We start from the raw sequence: 17,546 nt of genomic DNA, 5'->3' as shown, positions 1-17,546 counted from the left end.
TATGATGAAGTGACATAATCTGAGGTAGGATACACACTCTGGCAATTTCAGGTTAACTGTCATGAAAATAGGACATGAACATACATATTTATTTCTTATGCTGAAGGCACGTTTAGCCAAAGCATAAGAACTATAATGTATTATGCATCACATTATTTTTTTTTTACAATTAGGCAATTTATGGTAATGAGATTTTTTTACGGGTATTTAGCTTAAAAAATCATAACACTGTGAGAGGTTATTAGAGGGAAGCAGCATAGATACCTTGATGTTTTTAATGGAGTTAAAGCATAAAAATAAGAAAATTGAGGGGAGAGATTGTTCTAGAAATAGTAAAATGCAATTTCACAGGAACAGTATCATAATAATGAATTATGTGACTAGAAAGAAATAACATGAGCAAATAAGAAATGAATTTTGAGATGCCTAACTGAAAATTGTGAAGGAAGTACTGGTAATATAGAGCATGTGGATAATGATAGTAAAACAAAAGTTAAAACTAGTATACTAGTAACTAGCCTAGACTAGGAACTGAGAGAAATGGCATATAAGACAGCATTTATAAGTATTTTTAGTTTGGTAGAGGAGAAAGACCCCTCTCCGGTTTGGGGAGAGACTTCAGATGGCAAAATATCCATAGCAGTCAATTCACTGAGAGTATCAGTATACACACAGTTGAAAAGCATTTGACTTCTACTTTTCTATGCTATTGCTGTAACTTAATTTGTTTCATTCAGAGTAGTGTTTCATACTTTCTAATATTCTAATGAGTGTTCTGCTTTGTGGCTTCTTATCCTCTGTATTAAAATTTCTAAGTAGCTGATCAGAAAGAGATGAACCTAATAATCTAATGAACTGATTGGTGTTGTAATTAATTGTGCTCATCTGATTAGTCAACAACCAAAGCTGATTTACCACCCTTTCTTCTCAAGGCTCTGCACTGATAATGTTTTTTCAAGACTGTAAAATAGATGCAGGAAAGCACTTGAAACTCAGATGTGGCAGGGAGATTGCTTTGTAGGTTAGAGGAATCATCTTACTTAAGCAATCACAATCCTATTTGTTTGTTCCTCCAGGTGGATAGGATTGCTTATTGCAAGTCATATATTTTTTTCTGGAACCTAATCTTTATTCATAGGATTTTCAGACTGGTAACTCTGCTAAATATAGCTATTTACATTGTTTATGGTTTGATTTTGGTGATTATCTTTTTCACTTGATTCTAAAACAAAAGCAAAAGAACTGTCTAACTTTCCAGTATTTTGATTTATAAGACCTGAGAAGAAGTGCATTACTAGTAATGCTTTTAAATGTTTCAAACTCAAGGGCACATGCAAACAGACTTGCTGAGCTTAGGTGCCTACCAAAGTATATGAGAGGAATATGCAATATGTTGTAATACCTGATCCAAAACTCTTTGTTTTAGTTTAGTGACAACAGTGTCAATTTAAAAATCAGCGTAACAAATGGAAAAGTGAAAATTAGAACATAAAACATAGAATCTTATGTCAAAATGGAACCCAGAATGCATCTGTAATGGCATTATTTATTTTCGTATTTGTACAACTAGAAAGTCAGATCTGAATTGTCATCTAGCCCAGGTAGAATGCTTGTCTAACATGGAGTGAGAAACCAAAGTGACAGCGTCATGAGATCCTGTCCCAAGATTTAAACTAGTTTGCCCTCATACAGATATTATTCTGAGTTAATAATGTATAATATAAGCTCTGTTTTTCTTTTTTTTAAGAGTAGCTTTTGTGTTTGCATAGACACGCACTCGCATCTGTGTATCATCGAACTAGGAGATGTCATTTTAGCTTGCCTCCATTTCAAAGTGTCTACTTGTTTGGGAATGTAATTGTCTGCCCAGTTGACTGTAAAATTACTGGTTTTATACCTGAATCACTGATTTGTCTTTCTGCATCATCTTGTAGAAGGAATTTGACAGTTGTGGCACAGGGCTTTTTACTGCACAAGCTTGGTTGCCCTCAACTGAATTTGTGTGACTAAAACTTTAGGAGGTCCTTCAAATATATGGCCGATGGGTCTATTTGGCATATGGACTTTCTTCCACGTACCAGGCTATACATTGGATATTTAAACTGCCTGTTTTGTCTGGGAGACTGAGTGACTCCTAGGTGTTTCAGTTGTACATATGAACAAAAAAGGAGACCCAAGTAATAAAAACAGCAAGATAGGGAACTACAATGTATTAATTAAAACACTTCTTTCTTTTATAATCTACAATTAAGAGAATGTATGGAGAGCAGTTGAGACTCACTGGACTCCAAGACAGTCAAATGACTAAGAAAGTTTAAATGCAGATATTAGACTTCAAATCGCTTTCATTTTTTGCTTCTGTGGAGTAGCACAGCCATATTCTTTCAGTGAAGACTTCTTCTGAGCATGCTGGAGACCAGATTCTAAGTGCCTTATTAAAATGGAGCAGAGGATGACTCCATAGAGTACAAACTCTCAGGAATTCTTGGGTTCATAATTTCTTGACAGAGGGAAGAAAGGATGCACAAACTAGTCCTTTAAGAAAGCAAGATTCTTAACTATTTAACAAATAAACTTCAAAAAGAACTGTTTTCTGTGGGGTTTGGTGGGGGGGGTTTTCTGATTCCAAAAGCTATATTTGTGAAACTTTTTCACGGATTTTTTGGTTTGGGAGTTTTATTAAGTTAGCAAACTGCTCCATCTGGAAAAGCGTCATGCTTATTTTTAACTATTAATTTCATGTGATGGTCTGGTGCTTTCCTATTACTCTAGAGACAAATATATCTTCTGTAGCTAGGACGTGCCTGCTAGCACTAAACAATTCAGGGTAAAACCTGGAAGCAGGTCAGGAATGCATTGTGGCCCCGTGTTGGACTCTGAAGTTGCACTTCTATCATAATCAACTCAGGCATTCAAAATATTTCTGAGGGTACAGAAAAGAGGCTCGCGTGTATCCCTGAAAAGCACATGAGCTACGTTGGGAATAAGTCAAGAGGAAAGAATTGTCAAAACCAAGAGGTTTTGGGTTAATTTGTTAGTACTAGTTGTTCTTAAGGTAAGACAAGGTCAAATACATCAGAGGATGGCAAGAAATTTCACACACTATGGAAGTTGGCTAAATTCCTTTTCACAAGTTTCAGGTATGAAAGAAAATCCTTTTCCCCAGCTGTTGTATATGTTAAAATTTTGACTGAAGGAGAGTGATTTTTTCTTTACGAATACTAAAAAATTAAAATTATATTGGAGAAATAACATCCAAAGGATTTTATAAAGTGATCTCAGCAGTGTAAAACATGCTGATAAATACAGTCAGAATAATATTTTTAAGCACTTAGTAAATTACTGTCTTTTACAGACAGTATATTTCTTTGATGCTTATTCTGAACTCTAAAGCATCTTGCCAGCTTCTTTTCAATTGTTCTTATGAATGCAGTTGTAATGCCAAGGTTTTCCTGAGAATATAGCCTACAAAAAATAAAAAGGGGAATATTTTTCTTCTTGTGGAGGTATTTTTGCTAGTGCAGCTCATGCAAGACACTGACTTTCCCACAGGACTAAACAGGACAAATACAGACTTCATCTTTTAGTGGAGGAGAAAAGTAGACATAGAAATGATGAACAAATAACCTGAATTTTAATACTTTAGAAATTGCTTGAACAGTTAACGTAGAGGACGGCAATTAAGAACATCAAAACAGACCCATTTGTAAGCATTTGAAGAAAATAATCTGATAAATAATAGGTAGAATGAGGTTAATTGAAAACCGTTCATGTCTGATCAATGGTTTTGTTCTGAATAAGATAACAAGCTGAGCAGGAAAATGAAAAAACAGGAGAGACTACTTTACAATACCAAAGCATCTGACATTATTTTTGAGTTTTCACAGTGACTCGAGTGGATGGCCAGGGAAGAAGAAGTCAGACCAGTAATACTTCCTCAGGGTATGCTCCCACCAGCCACATAGGTGTTTCTCTGGGAGCTGGCGTGAGGGGTGATGCCTGCATTTTACAGCCTCAGTGGCATCCTTCTCCACGAATTTGTCCTGTTGTTTTTGGGTCCATGCGAACGTTAAAAGCTGCAGTGTCCTCTGGCAAGAAATTCTGTAGGACAGAAGTGCCTCAGCTAATGCTGGAACAGTTAGTTCAGGTGCAAGGAACAACATGGCTGTACCAGCATTTGTGCTAAGTTGGTCAGCCGTGTGGAGGAGCAATCAATGAGAAGCTGGTGGGAGAGCCAGCAGCAGTAGTCTTGTAGCTCTTTCAGAGCTAGCTTCTGTGTCTTCACTGGCTGCTCTACTGTGCCTTGCAGGTGCACCTCCATTTCTTCCAGTATTAGCAATGGGGGACCAGAAACCCCTCCTTTCTTCTTTCCTACTCAGCTGTGTTACTCTACATAACATCATTTAACAAAAGTTAGGAAGTGTATGTCTCTCAGGCCATCAGCTCTGAGTACTGATTCAGAAGCCATTGCTGAAATGCTGTACATCTCCTCTTTCTTCTCCAGCTGTTGGACAGCTATTCAGATTGCCTGTTCTCTCTGGGAGACTGAATGACACCTCGGTGTTTCATTTGTACATAAAGATCAAAAGAAGAGACCCAAAGCAGTTTTCAGGGTTAAATCCAGGATTCTGGATTCATGAGGCTGGTGCCTTTTCAGGTTCGCTTATCCTCTTTGCCCTACCAACCTCTTGCTGGCTCCCAGTCTTCCTGAAACAGATGTGATTTCTTTGGTTTTAATAACTCTTAATAGATTTCTCTTCCATGAACTTGCCTCCCTTTGAGCCCATATACACTTTTGTCAGCCACAGCTTCTTTTGGGCAGGACATCTACACCTCAACTTAATTCAGCTGCCATCCCAAGCCTTCCTTGTCTGGTTCCGTCTGGTGACACACGGTTTTCAACTGAAATGAAAAGTTGATTTCTGTGCACCTTCTCCATGACCATAATGACTATATAAATTTTTATTATAATCTCCCGCTCCCGTTATCTGTCACTCTTTCAAGCTGCTGGGTTCTGGCTTACTAAGTTGTTCCTAATGTGGAAGTGTATACCCCTCCTCCAAATCTTTTGCAGTCCTGCTGTATCATTTTTGAGATGAGGGGATCAGAATTGCACACCATAATAAGGACGGTGCATACAGTGGTATACTCTGTTTTACTTTATGTTGCTTGCCTTATATGCCTTACAGTCCATTTTGCTTATGTGGCTGCTGTTGAGTATTGAGCTAGCCCTTCATGGATGTCTGTTATAATTCTGAGGTTTCAGTGGTCAGTTCTGAGCCCAACATGTTGTAAGTAAAATTAGGAATATATGGGATTTTTTTCTCATGTACATCACTTAACATTTATGTGCATTAATTTTAAAGTCCTGCAGTACTTCCCTGTTAGCACTTAGCTTATTACCCTGAATAACTTAGTATCTTCAGCAAACTTTCATTTCATTGTTCATCACCTATTCCCAATAGGTTATGAATAAATCACTCCACTGGTGACCACCCTCCATTGTGAGAACTGACCATTTATTTCCTATATTTTAACAATTATTTATCCATCTTTCCATGGTTGCTTATTCTCATTAAAGTGCGTTTGTTAGAGATCTGTTCAAAAGTCTTTTGAAAAGTGAAATAAATACTATCAATCAGTCTGTCCCTTATCTAACATGCTTATTGCTTGTGCATTTCATCTAAAAAATGCAAAGGTAGGATCAGCCCTTTTGATTCCCCCTAGCATATCTTATTTATTCCTATGTCCACTACTTCTTTACTTTATTATGGTTCACTATAGTTTATAGCATTTTTCAACATGTTGTATTGACGTTCTTCCAGTCCTGAGATACCAAGGTGGTTTAAAGTGAGAGGCTGTACACTGTGGTTATGTGTCATGGTTTAACCTTGGTTGGCAACTGAGCACCACGCAGCCGCTCACTCACTCTCCCCACCCCGGTGGGATGGGGGAGAGAATTGGAAGAGTAAAAGTGAGAAAACTCGTGGGTTGAGATAAAAACAGTTTAATAATTGAAATAGAATAAAATCTGAAGAAGAAGAAGAACATACAAAGCAAGTGATGCACAATGCAATTGCTCACCACCCGCCAACCGATGCCCAGCCAGTCCCCAAGCAGCGGCCCCCCTGGCCAGCTTTCCCCCAGTTTATATGCTGAGCATGACATCACATGGTATGGAATGTCCCTTTGGCCAGTTTGGGTCAGCTGTCCTGGCTGTGCCCCCTCCCAGCTTCTCACTGGCAGGGCATGGGGAGCTGAAAAGTCCTTGACCAGTGTAAGCACTGCTTAGCAACAACTAAAACATCGGTGTGTTACCAACATTATTCTCATGCTAAATCCAAAACCCAGCACTGTACCAGCTACTAGGAAGGAAATTAACTCTATCCCTGCTGAAACCAGGACAGTATGGCACAGTCAGGTAACAGTGAACAGTTCGGACGCTACCATTAGGGATTCAAATGATGGCCTCCTAAGATCTGCAAAGTGCTACTGGCCGAGGACAGCATATGTTGAAGCAGAAGCAATGGTTGAATTATACCTGATACCTTCTCATTTAAATTCATACAACCTTGTGCTTTTCAGTGGAAAAGGCAACCATTTGAAAGTCTTAGGATTGGCCAGTTTATTGTGCTCCCTCAGATAAGGAGGAAAAAGGAAAGACTCTACTGAAAACAGAAGTCTGCTTTTCCTCATCTCTAGATTTGCTGCAGTCTCTCGGCATGAGTGAGCAGCTGTGTGGTGCTTGGCTGCTGGCTGGGGCCACCACACGACACCACACCACACCACACCACACCACACCACACCACACCACACCACGCTTGTGTGCAATAGGTCTTTAAGACATTTAGAGCTCCATTGGTGTTCAAAGCATCTGATTAAATTCTGGGAAAGAATTGAGTTGGAAATGTTACAGTCCCAAATGGAGAAAAATGTCTTCACATTGACATCTTTAAACTGTTCCCATTATGACCTTCAGAGTCTGCACCACAGCAGCTTCTTCCCAAGGGCGGTAAGTGACACAATATTTCAGCTTTTGCCAACTGAATGAACACTCTGGTCAAACTGACTTTCATCTCCTGCAGGTAGTGCATTCAAAGCAGTATAGGGATAAGCAGCTGAGCATTAATGAGTGCAATGATTTTTATGCAGCCAGATACTACATGTCAGAGAAATGAAATACCAAATCAGAAATTTGCTGCAGATGGTGTTTTTTATACCATAATGTAAAATATTTACAGAGTACATTATATGTAATTCTGTCCACAGTATTTAAATAGAGGTTGCACTTCAGATGAAAACACATAGCAAAAGGGGAGAGGGGAGTTAGAAATATTTTTTGTTTCTTTCAGATGAGGCTATGGTTCTTTATACCATGAACCTGTACCAAAAATATTTTATGCCATAAAATTTTGTTTATTTTGTTTTGGGGAGACAATTTCTTTTAAGATGTTTATGGCAGTTTATGTTCTTTTTCTACCAGGTATCTCTTAAAAACATTTCAAAATAGCCAAAAATGATGTTAGAAGTCAATTGCTTCACAGATCACGGAGTGGTCATTAAAAACAGTGCATTTAGCCTAAGGATTGGACATGCAGGAGCACAGCAGTAAAAGCTATCTGTTGAGTGCCTGACTTGGTAGGCTAATTGCTCTGATGTTTTGGAAATGAAAGGTACGGCTGAATAATCAAAGCTAAATCACATTGTCATAGCATTTGATAGAAAGGTTAATAACCAAGACTGTATCCACATTAGACTGTCAGATGTTTGTCTAATTGCAAAGTATGCTTTTAAAGTTAAATGAATACCTGAGAGAGAAAGGTATAGGGCCAAATTCCTTGTTGTTATAAAATGGTCTTGCTTCTTTAATTACAGTTGAGCTATTCTAATTAATAAGACAGAATTTGACCCAAAACATGTGTTACTCTTAAACCACATGCAGGATTGATAAATTACTACTTCTCTGAAGACCAACTTATAGTTAAAGAAGGCTAAAACTAGTACTAAGAACATGGAGCAAGAAGAAATTTTGCTAATCTTGCTAATACTGCATTGAACTGTCATTCAAATCGGGCAAAATTGCAAGGAGGATCTGTGGCAGTGACTGAAAAATCTATTTTAATTTATTATTACTTCCAAAAAATGAGGTGATTTTGTAGTCACTAAAAACCTAACACTTAGAAACTCTTAATAATGAAGATGAACCATCCTGTGTTTTCTTACTTTTTATCTCACTGCCTTGTTTAAATTTGTATGTTGTCTGAAGAATAGCTACTCTTATCAGCTGGTTTAGTTTTCAGCAGTAAGGGTTGATTAAAAAAAGTCTTAGTGTGCAAATAATGGTCAAAAAATTAGAATTTGTCTAAAAGTTACAGTAGTAACTGTAACTACTACAGCTAATCTATGCACTGTATGTCCAAAGGCTGCACTGAATACTTACAGATAAGCCAGTGTGACTCAAGGTCGTCTCCGTTATAAAAAGCCCTTAAAATTGTATAGTTGTCAATGGACTGCTGATGACTGTGAGCATACTTGCTGGATATGTGCATGGTGCTGGTTGCTTCTTTTTGTTGTCTGTGTCACTATATTAGACCCTTGCAGCAAAGACCCTATAAGCAAAGAATGCTTATAGAATCAGCTGGAAGTACACAGAAAAAGTAATAGCTCTTACGTGATCATCTGCTACATTGCAGACCAGCTCAGAGAATCGTCACCGCTCACTGCAGCCTGTGATGGGACTGGGGATGCCAGCTTGCCAGCGAGACAAGGCTCTGTCCCTGGAGGAGAATACTTGGCCAATCAGACAGAAAGAAAAATAGGCAGCATATAAGAGAGCACAGGTAGAGGAGGCCAGTATCAGGGATTTTTTTTCTTTAATGTATGTTTTAAAGATGAGTATTTAATGCGTCAGTCACAACTCAGTTATTCAGTATTCTCCTGAGGGCTTTTCCCTTGCTAGGTATCCTCAGGGAAACATAAACGCAGCTCCTACAACATTAATGGAGTTTTTTGAATTCTTGGTTTATATAACTTTGCCCCCTTTCTGTGAAAAATCTCTTTTTGGTGGGTATTATGACAAGTAGAAGGATGAAAAAGATTGAGGCTGTCACGGTTAGTCCCTCTTACACAAAACTTTTTGGAATAAAGGTATACTTTGGACGTATCTGAAGTTTCATATCAAAGTAACTTATGCATTCCACCTGATTTAGGATATCGTCCTTCCTGTGTCTGTCCTTTCTTATATCACATCAGTCCATAGCAAGAATGTTACATATACTAGATATTAAACGTGCTTTCTCTTTTTATCATGGGGCCTTGAGGAAGACCCATCTCAATTTCATCTTTGCTAAATACAGATTATTTGTTCTCAATGATTATCCTACATGACTCCAGTGAGATCTGCAGTCTGCAGACATGTAGCTGGTAGAGGAAAGGTCATACTACTTGATGTGACCTGAGCATGCTCAAGGAGGGCAGTCACTTTTGTAGATACTTTAATTCTGTCTTTGAGATTTGTAGAACTGCCGCTGGGAATAATGTCAACAGCTTGCTAAATATTCCCATATCCAGAGGGCATGTCTCTCAGCACACTGGCTTTCTGGATGATCTTTCCATAGAATTCAGTGTCCCTCCCCTGGATAAGGCAGGTGAACTTAGTTATCCTAGACTCATAAGGATATTGCTTGAAACCTAACACAGTTCGTATGAGCGTATGGAAAATGACCCTAAAGGAGAAAGAAATTACTTGGCACCACCCATCTTCCCCTACCTCAAATCATAGGACCATGGAATGGTTTGGGTTGGAAGGGACCTTAAAGATCATCTAGTTCCAACCCCCTTGCCATGGGCAGGGACACCTTCCACTAGACCAGGTTGCTCAAAGCCCCATCCAACCTGGCCTTGAACACTTCCAGGGATGGGGCATCCACAACTTCTCTGGGCAACCTGTTCCAGTGCCTCACCACCCTCATAGTGAAGAATGTCTTCCTTATATCTAATCTAAATCTACCCTCTTTCAGTTTAAAGCCATTACCCCTTGTCCTATCACTACATACCCTTGTAAAAAGTCCCTCTCTAGCTTTCTCATAGGTCCCCTTCAGGTACTGGAAGGCTGCTATAAGGTCTCCCCACAGCCTTCTCCAGACTGAACAACCCCAACTCTCTCAGCCTGCCTTCATAGGAGAGGTGTTCCAGCCCTCTGATCATCTTTGTGGCCCTCCTCTGGACTTGCTCCAACATGTCCATATCCTTCTTATGTTGGGGGCCCCAGAGCTGAAAGCAGTACTCCAGGTGGGGTCTCAGAAGAGTGGAGTAGAGAGGGAGAATCACCTCCCTTGACCTGCTGGTCACGCTTCTTTTGATGAAGCCCAGGATAGGCTTGGCTTTCTGGGCTGCAAGCGCACGTTGCTGGGTCATGTTGAGCTTCTCATCAACCAGTTATGTTGAATACCTAAGGTGAGTGCCAGGGTTGACAGGAATCAGGTATGTGTTGCACAGTGCATTCCTTTATACCACACACTTCATATCCATAGAGCATTGGATTGACACCCCTTATGTATGTTTGGAGGATCATGACTGCTGTTATCAGGTGATGACATGATAGCTGTGACACATCCTCCCATAAAACTGAAGCTGGATTATTGGAGTTCTCTTTCCATTCCTAGATTATTAGCAAAATGGGTCTGCCATTTGTTCAGAAAACAGCAGTTTGATGAGCCATGGGTCTGAGCTCTTGTTCTTGGTGTTCCTCTCTTGAGAAGAAGCTGTTTACATTAGCCTTTTTGTGGAGGTCTGAGTGGGACCTTCTGACTAAACTGAGAGTTACTCTTCAGCACTCTGTATTCTTGGTATTCCTGTGTGATTGGATTCCATTTGAAATAAATTTTACTGGTTTATGGAGGTCTAAAGGACTCCTTGTCCTGTTAGATGCAAAATGTCAGCCTACACCTCATGTATACCCCGTGAGTAGAGTTTCCACAAAGTATCAAAATTTACCAGGCAATCAAGCTTTTGCTGGGCTGCATTTATGATGGAAAAGTATTTTTTTCCTGAAAACCTGTGCATTGTATCTCCACATCTGTTTAAAAATCCAGAAAACGTCGTTTTACCTGTTTGGAGACTGACACTGGAGAAATACGTGCTTACTTAGTGGGACATTTTACCAACAGTAGATAGTACTAATGCTCCAGTTTAAGGTTTGCACAGTGACCTGTAAATTCACAAATGACAAATCATGTCTTACTCCCTGTCACACTGACAGCTACAGCATGTTCGAGTTAACAACAAGAAATAAGAAAATTTAAGATGGCAGCGTGTTTTCTTTGACAACTCGAGTAATCTGGAACTTGCTTCTCTTTTGCAGAACTGCATAACCTGAACATGGTGATATTAGAGACCTTCTGTGAAAGATCTCAGTTAACAATGATTCCTTCAATAGAGGTGAAATAGGAATAGTTAGATAATAGGATGTATTTATTTTTAAATAATCTTTTTAAATTGTTATTTCTGCCAAAACATTGATGCAAAGTTTGGATTTGTCTTGGGTTTTAAGCTATTTCCCATGTAAACAAATACACTAAATCTGGGGAGGGCTGTAGTAGCTATGAGTCACTGCAGAAACTAGACAGAGACTTTTAAAAGAAAAGGGAAAGCAGTCATGAGAATTCAGTATATCCACCTTTTGATTACAGAAGCAACTGGAGCATAATGGGGAAGGATGATAAACAGAAGAACTGAACTCGACAGCTCCTCCACACAGGGCAAAGAAATGCATTTTCTGTGCAAGATGTGCCCCTAGTGTGTCTGTATTACTTTGTATAAAGGCCTCATATTCTTTCTTTGGCTGGAAATGAATGAGGCAGACAGCTCGCAGCTCAGGGACTATAAGGTTGTCTGCATTGCTGTCTTGGTGAGGAGGGGTTTCTGGTGAACGTGGAGAGGAGCTGAGAGGCTGCCAGTCTATGCAGGCTCTGGAGAGTCAAGGTGACATGCATTTGGCCATGCTAGAGAGAAGGAGAAATCACCTCAATGAGAAGATCAGGGAGAATGTATCTCTCTCTTTCTACCGATGTCTAAGTCTAGATATTTTGAAAGCTTACACTCAGTATATGTACCTGCAGAAAATTAAGAAGCCTGGACACATAATGTTAGTACAGACTGTTACAGCTAGCTCTGTTTAAAAGGATTCGGTAATATTTCAGCTTTTTTTTTTATAGTGGTGCAAGGAAAGGTGGTGTGCTAAGAACACTTCCTCAGCATCCTCCTATTGTAATTTATGCAGTTACTCTTTTAGGGCTGGATGCAACTCTCTTGCTCTTTTTTTATCTCTATCTTCATCTTCCTGGAGGGTGACAGAGTAGAATTTCAGATAAAAGAGGTCCACTAATCCCCCTCGTCCTCACTGCCCACCCCCAATGCACTTTTCAGATCCATGATTCTGCTTTTCCTATGTGCTGCCTTTCAGGAATTTCAGGTGGAGCTGTTGCCTTTAATAAGGGGACAGTCTACTCAAAATACACTTTAGGCAGAGTCCCCAGCCCTGCAAATATAGACCGTGGGCACTGTTTTGGGAAAACCATGCTCTATAATTTTACCTTCTAATTTCTGTCACGCAAAGGGAAGTCAAAAGGTTTCCATTACTTCAAAGGGAGAGTCAATGGAAGACTTTTTCCAGTTGATGCTCTCCAGACCGGAGTTCCTGGATGGCAGAAGAGGGTTTCCCCGTGGAGGAAAACCCCTCATCTGCTGCTCTTACAGCAGCAGAGAGAGAGGGGAAGAGTTATGGAGTTAGAGATCAGAAGAACAAGACAACACAAAACTTGCAAGCCATTATGAAGGGGACACTTCTGATGCGTAATGTGCAGTGAACTGGGAAGTCTCAAGGAGCATGGAAAGCATGAATTTGTGTGCTAGGGAGGTAAAGGAATTCGTTCTAGTGCTCCTGGGCTGTATGGTTATTGTCAGGCTGTCTGCAGAGGTGAAGGGAATAGTATTGGAATTAATTGGGGCAGCTTGTGTGTGGGAGAGCAGAACTAATAAGGACTGTGTGGGGATGCAAGTATAGATGGAAAATCATCTGTGTTTAGGGAGCAGAATCAATTGGGAACCTGCACTGGAGGGGCTGGGGGATTGTCCAGTTATAAGATTATTTGATTAGGAAAACTCTTTGGTGCTTTGGGGGAATGGAAATGCTTTTTTTGAGATGATAGGGAGGCAGAACAGGATGAAGTAGGTAGAGCAAAGAAAGAATTGAAAGGAAACCTATCCTTAAGTCCTCTCACCTTCCTCCATCTAAAATTCATTCCCGCCTCCCAGGATTCTCGTCCTTTTTCCATCTTTAATGCAAAGGCAATTGAAAATGGCGAAAGAGGAAGAAAGTGCCTCGCCTTCTTCCCAAATCAAAGGGCCAATGGCCTCCCTTCCGTTTCCATACATTGACATTAAGTACATAGGGCTGGTGTGCTCTTCTCCATTCTTCCTTTGTATAAACTTTAGTACTGGGGAGAGAGGAGCTACAGATGAGTCACCTCAGCAGAGGGTTGTCTTTCCCTACCAAAGGAGACTATGTGAAAAGATTTACTCCATTCCTGAGATTGCTAATTCACCCATTTCCAAATCAAAACTGCTGTGCAAATTTGAATGCAATTTTTCCTAGGGAGGCTTGATGTTAGCAAGTATAGATTCTATTTATATATGCTCATTCATACATACTTGTTTCTTTATATATCAATATTTTGAACTTTATGAGACATGATGTTATGCAGTAAATTTTGTTTTAATTGCGTTTTTATGAATGTGTTCAGAAGACCCTCTGGCCCTGTTTCAGGAACACAATTATTATAATAAGCTGAGGTTTTAAATTTTGCAGTGTAAAACAACTTGTGAGTAACTACATAAAGAGAAGATTGAGGCATTAATGTTCTCTGAAAATGAGAGAGAAAAGGAAACACTTGTGGAAAATGAGAAGCAAACAATACCAGGTGTTTTATGTTATGCTTTGATAATACTTTTCTCTTAGGTTAAGAGCCCTAACTACTGGGCTCTTCAAATCCTAGGAGATTTCTTTGGCAAAACCTCTAGACTTTTCAAAGCCTGATTTATATGTACATATGCACATTTTTAAAGTGCTTCTTGACAAATACAAAACTTACTTTTAAAAAAAAAAGAAAAATGGTCAGCCCTTCTCCAAATTTTAGTAGGCCGTGAGTCTCCCAGCTCAGGTGGGCGCATGCTGCTTGGCCTCTCAGCCCTTTCCTGTGGAGGACCTGATGACTTCCATTTGTTCCCCTCTGTGTTACATTTCCTGAGCTCATTCACAGCTGTCTTCATTATTCACAGCTCTCAACTGATGAAAGGAGAAAAAATCCGGGTGGTTTTATCTGTATGTTAATTGTGAGAGCATTTACAGGAGGGGAGGTGGGCAGGGGAGCTGTGGAGGTGGTGACCCTTGCTGTTGCCTTGCAGGAATGTCAGCTCTGCTGGAGAAGAGGCCCGCAGAAGAATGAGGGAGTGTGATGGCCTGACGGACGCATTGCTGTACGTGATCCAGTCTGCTCTGGGGAGCAGTGAAATTGATAGTAAGGTTCGTCATCTTTGTCTTTTGAGGGGCGAGAAATCCAGGTATTCAGGGTACATCAGGACTATAAAGTGACAGATTTTTTGTAAAAAAAAGCATTGTGAGGGATGCCTTAGCAAAGCATAATTTAGCCCGTTTTTTTCTTTCCCTTCTGTTGAGCTGTGTATTTTTGTGTGCTAAGTGTTGGATTTGTGTTTACCTGTGTAGTGTGCACAGGTAAGCATGTCATCCTCTCACTTGAATTATTAAGGGAGAAAATATGATAGTGACTTAAGAAGAGCAAATATGTCAAATTCCATGTAAACTTCCTTGCACTGCTCTGCCAGGTTTACCCTAAAATTGTTTTTCAGTACCCAGTATGAGACAGCTAATAACAGTGAGGTAGGCTTACAAGGCAAACAAACAAACAAAAAATTGTGTAATTAATAGGCAGTTTTGCAGTAATACCAACATTATTTCCTCTTTGAAGAGGATCAATGAATGCTTTCAATAGCACCTGTTTTAAGATGTATTTTTGTTAACTGTACTTCTCTGAAGTACTAGGATATGAACATGCTTCTCCAAAGGTGAAAGGCACTGACTAATTAAAAAGACTTCAAGCATTTACAAGTTGAAGATTTGTAATACGTTCAAGTATTCCAGAGAAGAAGAAAAAGGCCAGTTTCAAATGCCTTTTCCTTTCAGTATATGGTGCTAAATTAATTACAGTTGCTGCTCTAGGGCAACCTTGGTCCATTTGCAAACCCCTAAGAATCACAGGAGAGCAACCTTTTACATAACAAAATTTTAAAGCCCACTGGGTTTCTGTTTCCAAATGATCCTTCACAGCATGTTTTTGTGCTTCTTAGTGACTGAAAACTGAAATACTGAAAAACAGGTCCCTGCTCTTGCAGGTTCTGAAAGAGGATGGGGAACTTGCAAGCGCATGCTGAGTTGTTGTTAGAGTCATTCCTTGTGTTGGTGAAGTCAAGAGTGCATAAATCTTAGCAGCATTATAAGCATCTTAGCAGCAGTGTTTCTTATAAATGTCTAATAAGAAAAAACTACGATACTTCAAGTTAAAATGTTAAAAATGAGTGACTTAGACATGGTTACCTGACAAAGTTACTGTTCATAATTTTAATTTGATCTGTTACGACTACTGAACTCATATTTAGTCCCCTTATGATGAAACTGAAAAATATCTGTAGGGATGAGGAATACAAGGACCCTTAAAAGTTCAAAGCTACAAGTCAAGAAGGAGTGAAGTCTCTCCAACTGCATGACTAGAACCAGCTTTCTTGGCTTGTACGAGATCACCTTAGTTGAGAAGGTGTTGGTTGCATTTGAGGCTTGGAATTCTGCTTATCAGTTTTTAGTTTGAGGTAACGTTGTCCTCGCAGTGGACTTAGCTAATTTGTTTTTGCCATAATGAGAATTTTAAGTGTGAAAACTATTATTTGTAAAAAGGGGAATTAAAATTCAGAACCCTAATCAACAAACGAAAAGGTTCAACTTCAGCACATCATGGATATGCAGAAGTAGATATTGGTAAGAGTGAATAAAATTCGAATATGGAAATGTTAAAGAAAAGTAAAAGAGGTAGCAAACTTTTTATGGTCACCATGAGATCTGCAAAGCTTTGAGGTATGAAAAGGTGCACTAAGAAGTTTCACACTTCCTACATATATATTTCAATATGTGTTTATGTATTTGGCTGGAGATTTCAAATTCATACAAGTGTAATGTGTCTGCCTCACTGGTGAATGTGGCAGAGTACGATCGAGCCGAAAGCCTCGCAGTCATTTCATTCTGGGTTAATGGAGCAACAGAGATGGAATGTAGTGACTATCGCTTTTTATCTCCGTGGAGCGTTAGGAACAGTTGAAATAGATATAGATAGATACAGACTGGCTTTTTTTAACCATGCTTTCCCTGCCTCCAGAAAATTAAGTACATATCCTTCCTGTTAAGGGTAGTCAAACCAAATTGAACCAACTAAATGAGTAGGCTTCAAGCGAGTCTAAACTGAGCTTCTTTTAGACTTGCAGAAATTATCTTGAATTATTGGTGCCGTCTCTTTGCTCTGCTGGGTCTCACTCCATTCCTGGATTCCTGCCACCATCTTTTACAGAAGGCACAACCTACTAGGGGGACAAATGGATGAAAGGGAAAGGCTGCCTACGAGTTATTTGTAGCCTGGCTAGAAGCAGTAAAAGCAGCAAGACTCCTGAGATTTCTAGTCTTACTTCTGGGACTTGAGAAACATCATCTGTTCATGCTACAAGTATTTGTGAAATGGAACTCGTCTCCCATTTTTCTGAAATTTACATAGAATTGATGCCAGAAATAAAGGTTATTTCTGTTTTTTAAAAAAAAAATCTCGGCTTCTGTTTCACATGGGGCTCCAGAAGTTCAGAATGACAGTAAAAAAAGCTCACACAAAAAATACTGTCCAGACCTACTGATTTCTTTCCATAAAGATTTCTAAGTCTCCTAAGTTGTGATTACCTGGGGAGCACTCAGAAATAGGCAGATAAGAATTGTGCTGGGAAAATGTATGTGCAAAGATCGATGACGTTTCCTCTGCTTTGTATACAGAGTGAGCAAGGGAAGGATTTTAACTTTTTTCTGGGGGTTTTCTTGTCACTTTTCAGACCGTTGAAAACTGTGTGTGCATTTTGAGGAACCTCTCATACAGGCTAGCTGCAGAAACATCTCAGGGACAGCAGATGGGAACAGATGAACTTGATGGATTACTCTGTGGTGATGCCAATGGAAAAGACGCAGAGAGTTCAGGGTGCTGGGGGAAGAAGAAGAAGAAAAAGAAATCACAAGATCAGGTAATGAAAGTTACTTGCAGCTGCGTTGCAAGTGGTTGACGTGCCCATCATTTAAAATATAAATGATTAATGCACTGTATTAGAAATAAAGTGCATGATGCATAATATGCAAAACTGTTGCCTTTGTTAATAGCTGAGAGCTTAAAGCA

The 17,546-nt window shown here is 39.5% G+C and overlaps 1 protein-coding gene across 4 annotated transcripts in view; it reads left to right on the top strand.

Annotated features, from left to right (window-relative positions):
* The window catches only part of CTNND2 (catenin delta 2), a 698,912-nt gene that overhangs the window by 580,722 nt on the left and 100,644 nt on the right, over positions 1-17,546 (top strand). For all 4 annotated transcript variants that reach the window (XM_076330343.1, XM_076330344.1, XM_076330346.1 and 1 more), the window contains 2 exons: positions 14,464-14,581; positions 17,212-17,397. In XM_076330343.1, coding sequence (XP_076186458.1) covers positions 14,464-14,581; positions 17,212-17,397 — 304 coding nt within the window. The remainder of the gene's footprint in view (positions 1-14,463; positions 14,582-17,211; positions 17,398-17,546) is intronic.

The sequence above is a fragment of the Aptenodytes patagonicus genome, chromosome 2, assembly GCF_965638725.1.
Source record: "Aptenodytes patagonicus chromosome 2, bAptPat1.pri.cur, whole genome shotgun sequence".
Lineage (NCBI taxonomy): Eukaryota > Metazoa > Chordata > Aves > Sphenisciformes > Spheniscidae > Aptenodytes > Aptenodytes patagonicus.
The sequence above is the reverse complement of the archived record's forward strand: the minus strand, read 5'-3'. Positions and strand labels throughout refer to the sequence as shown.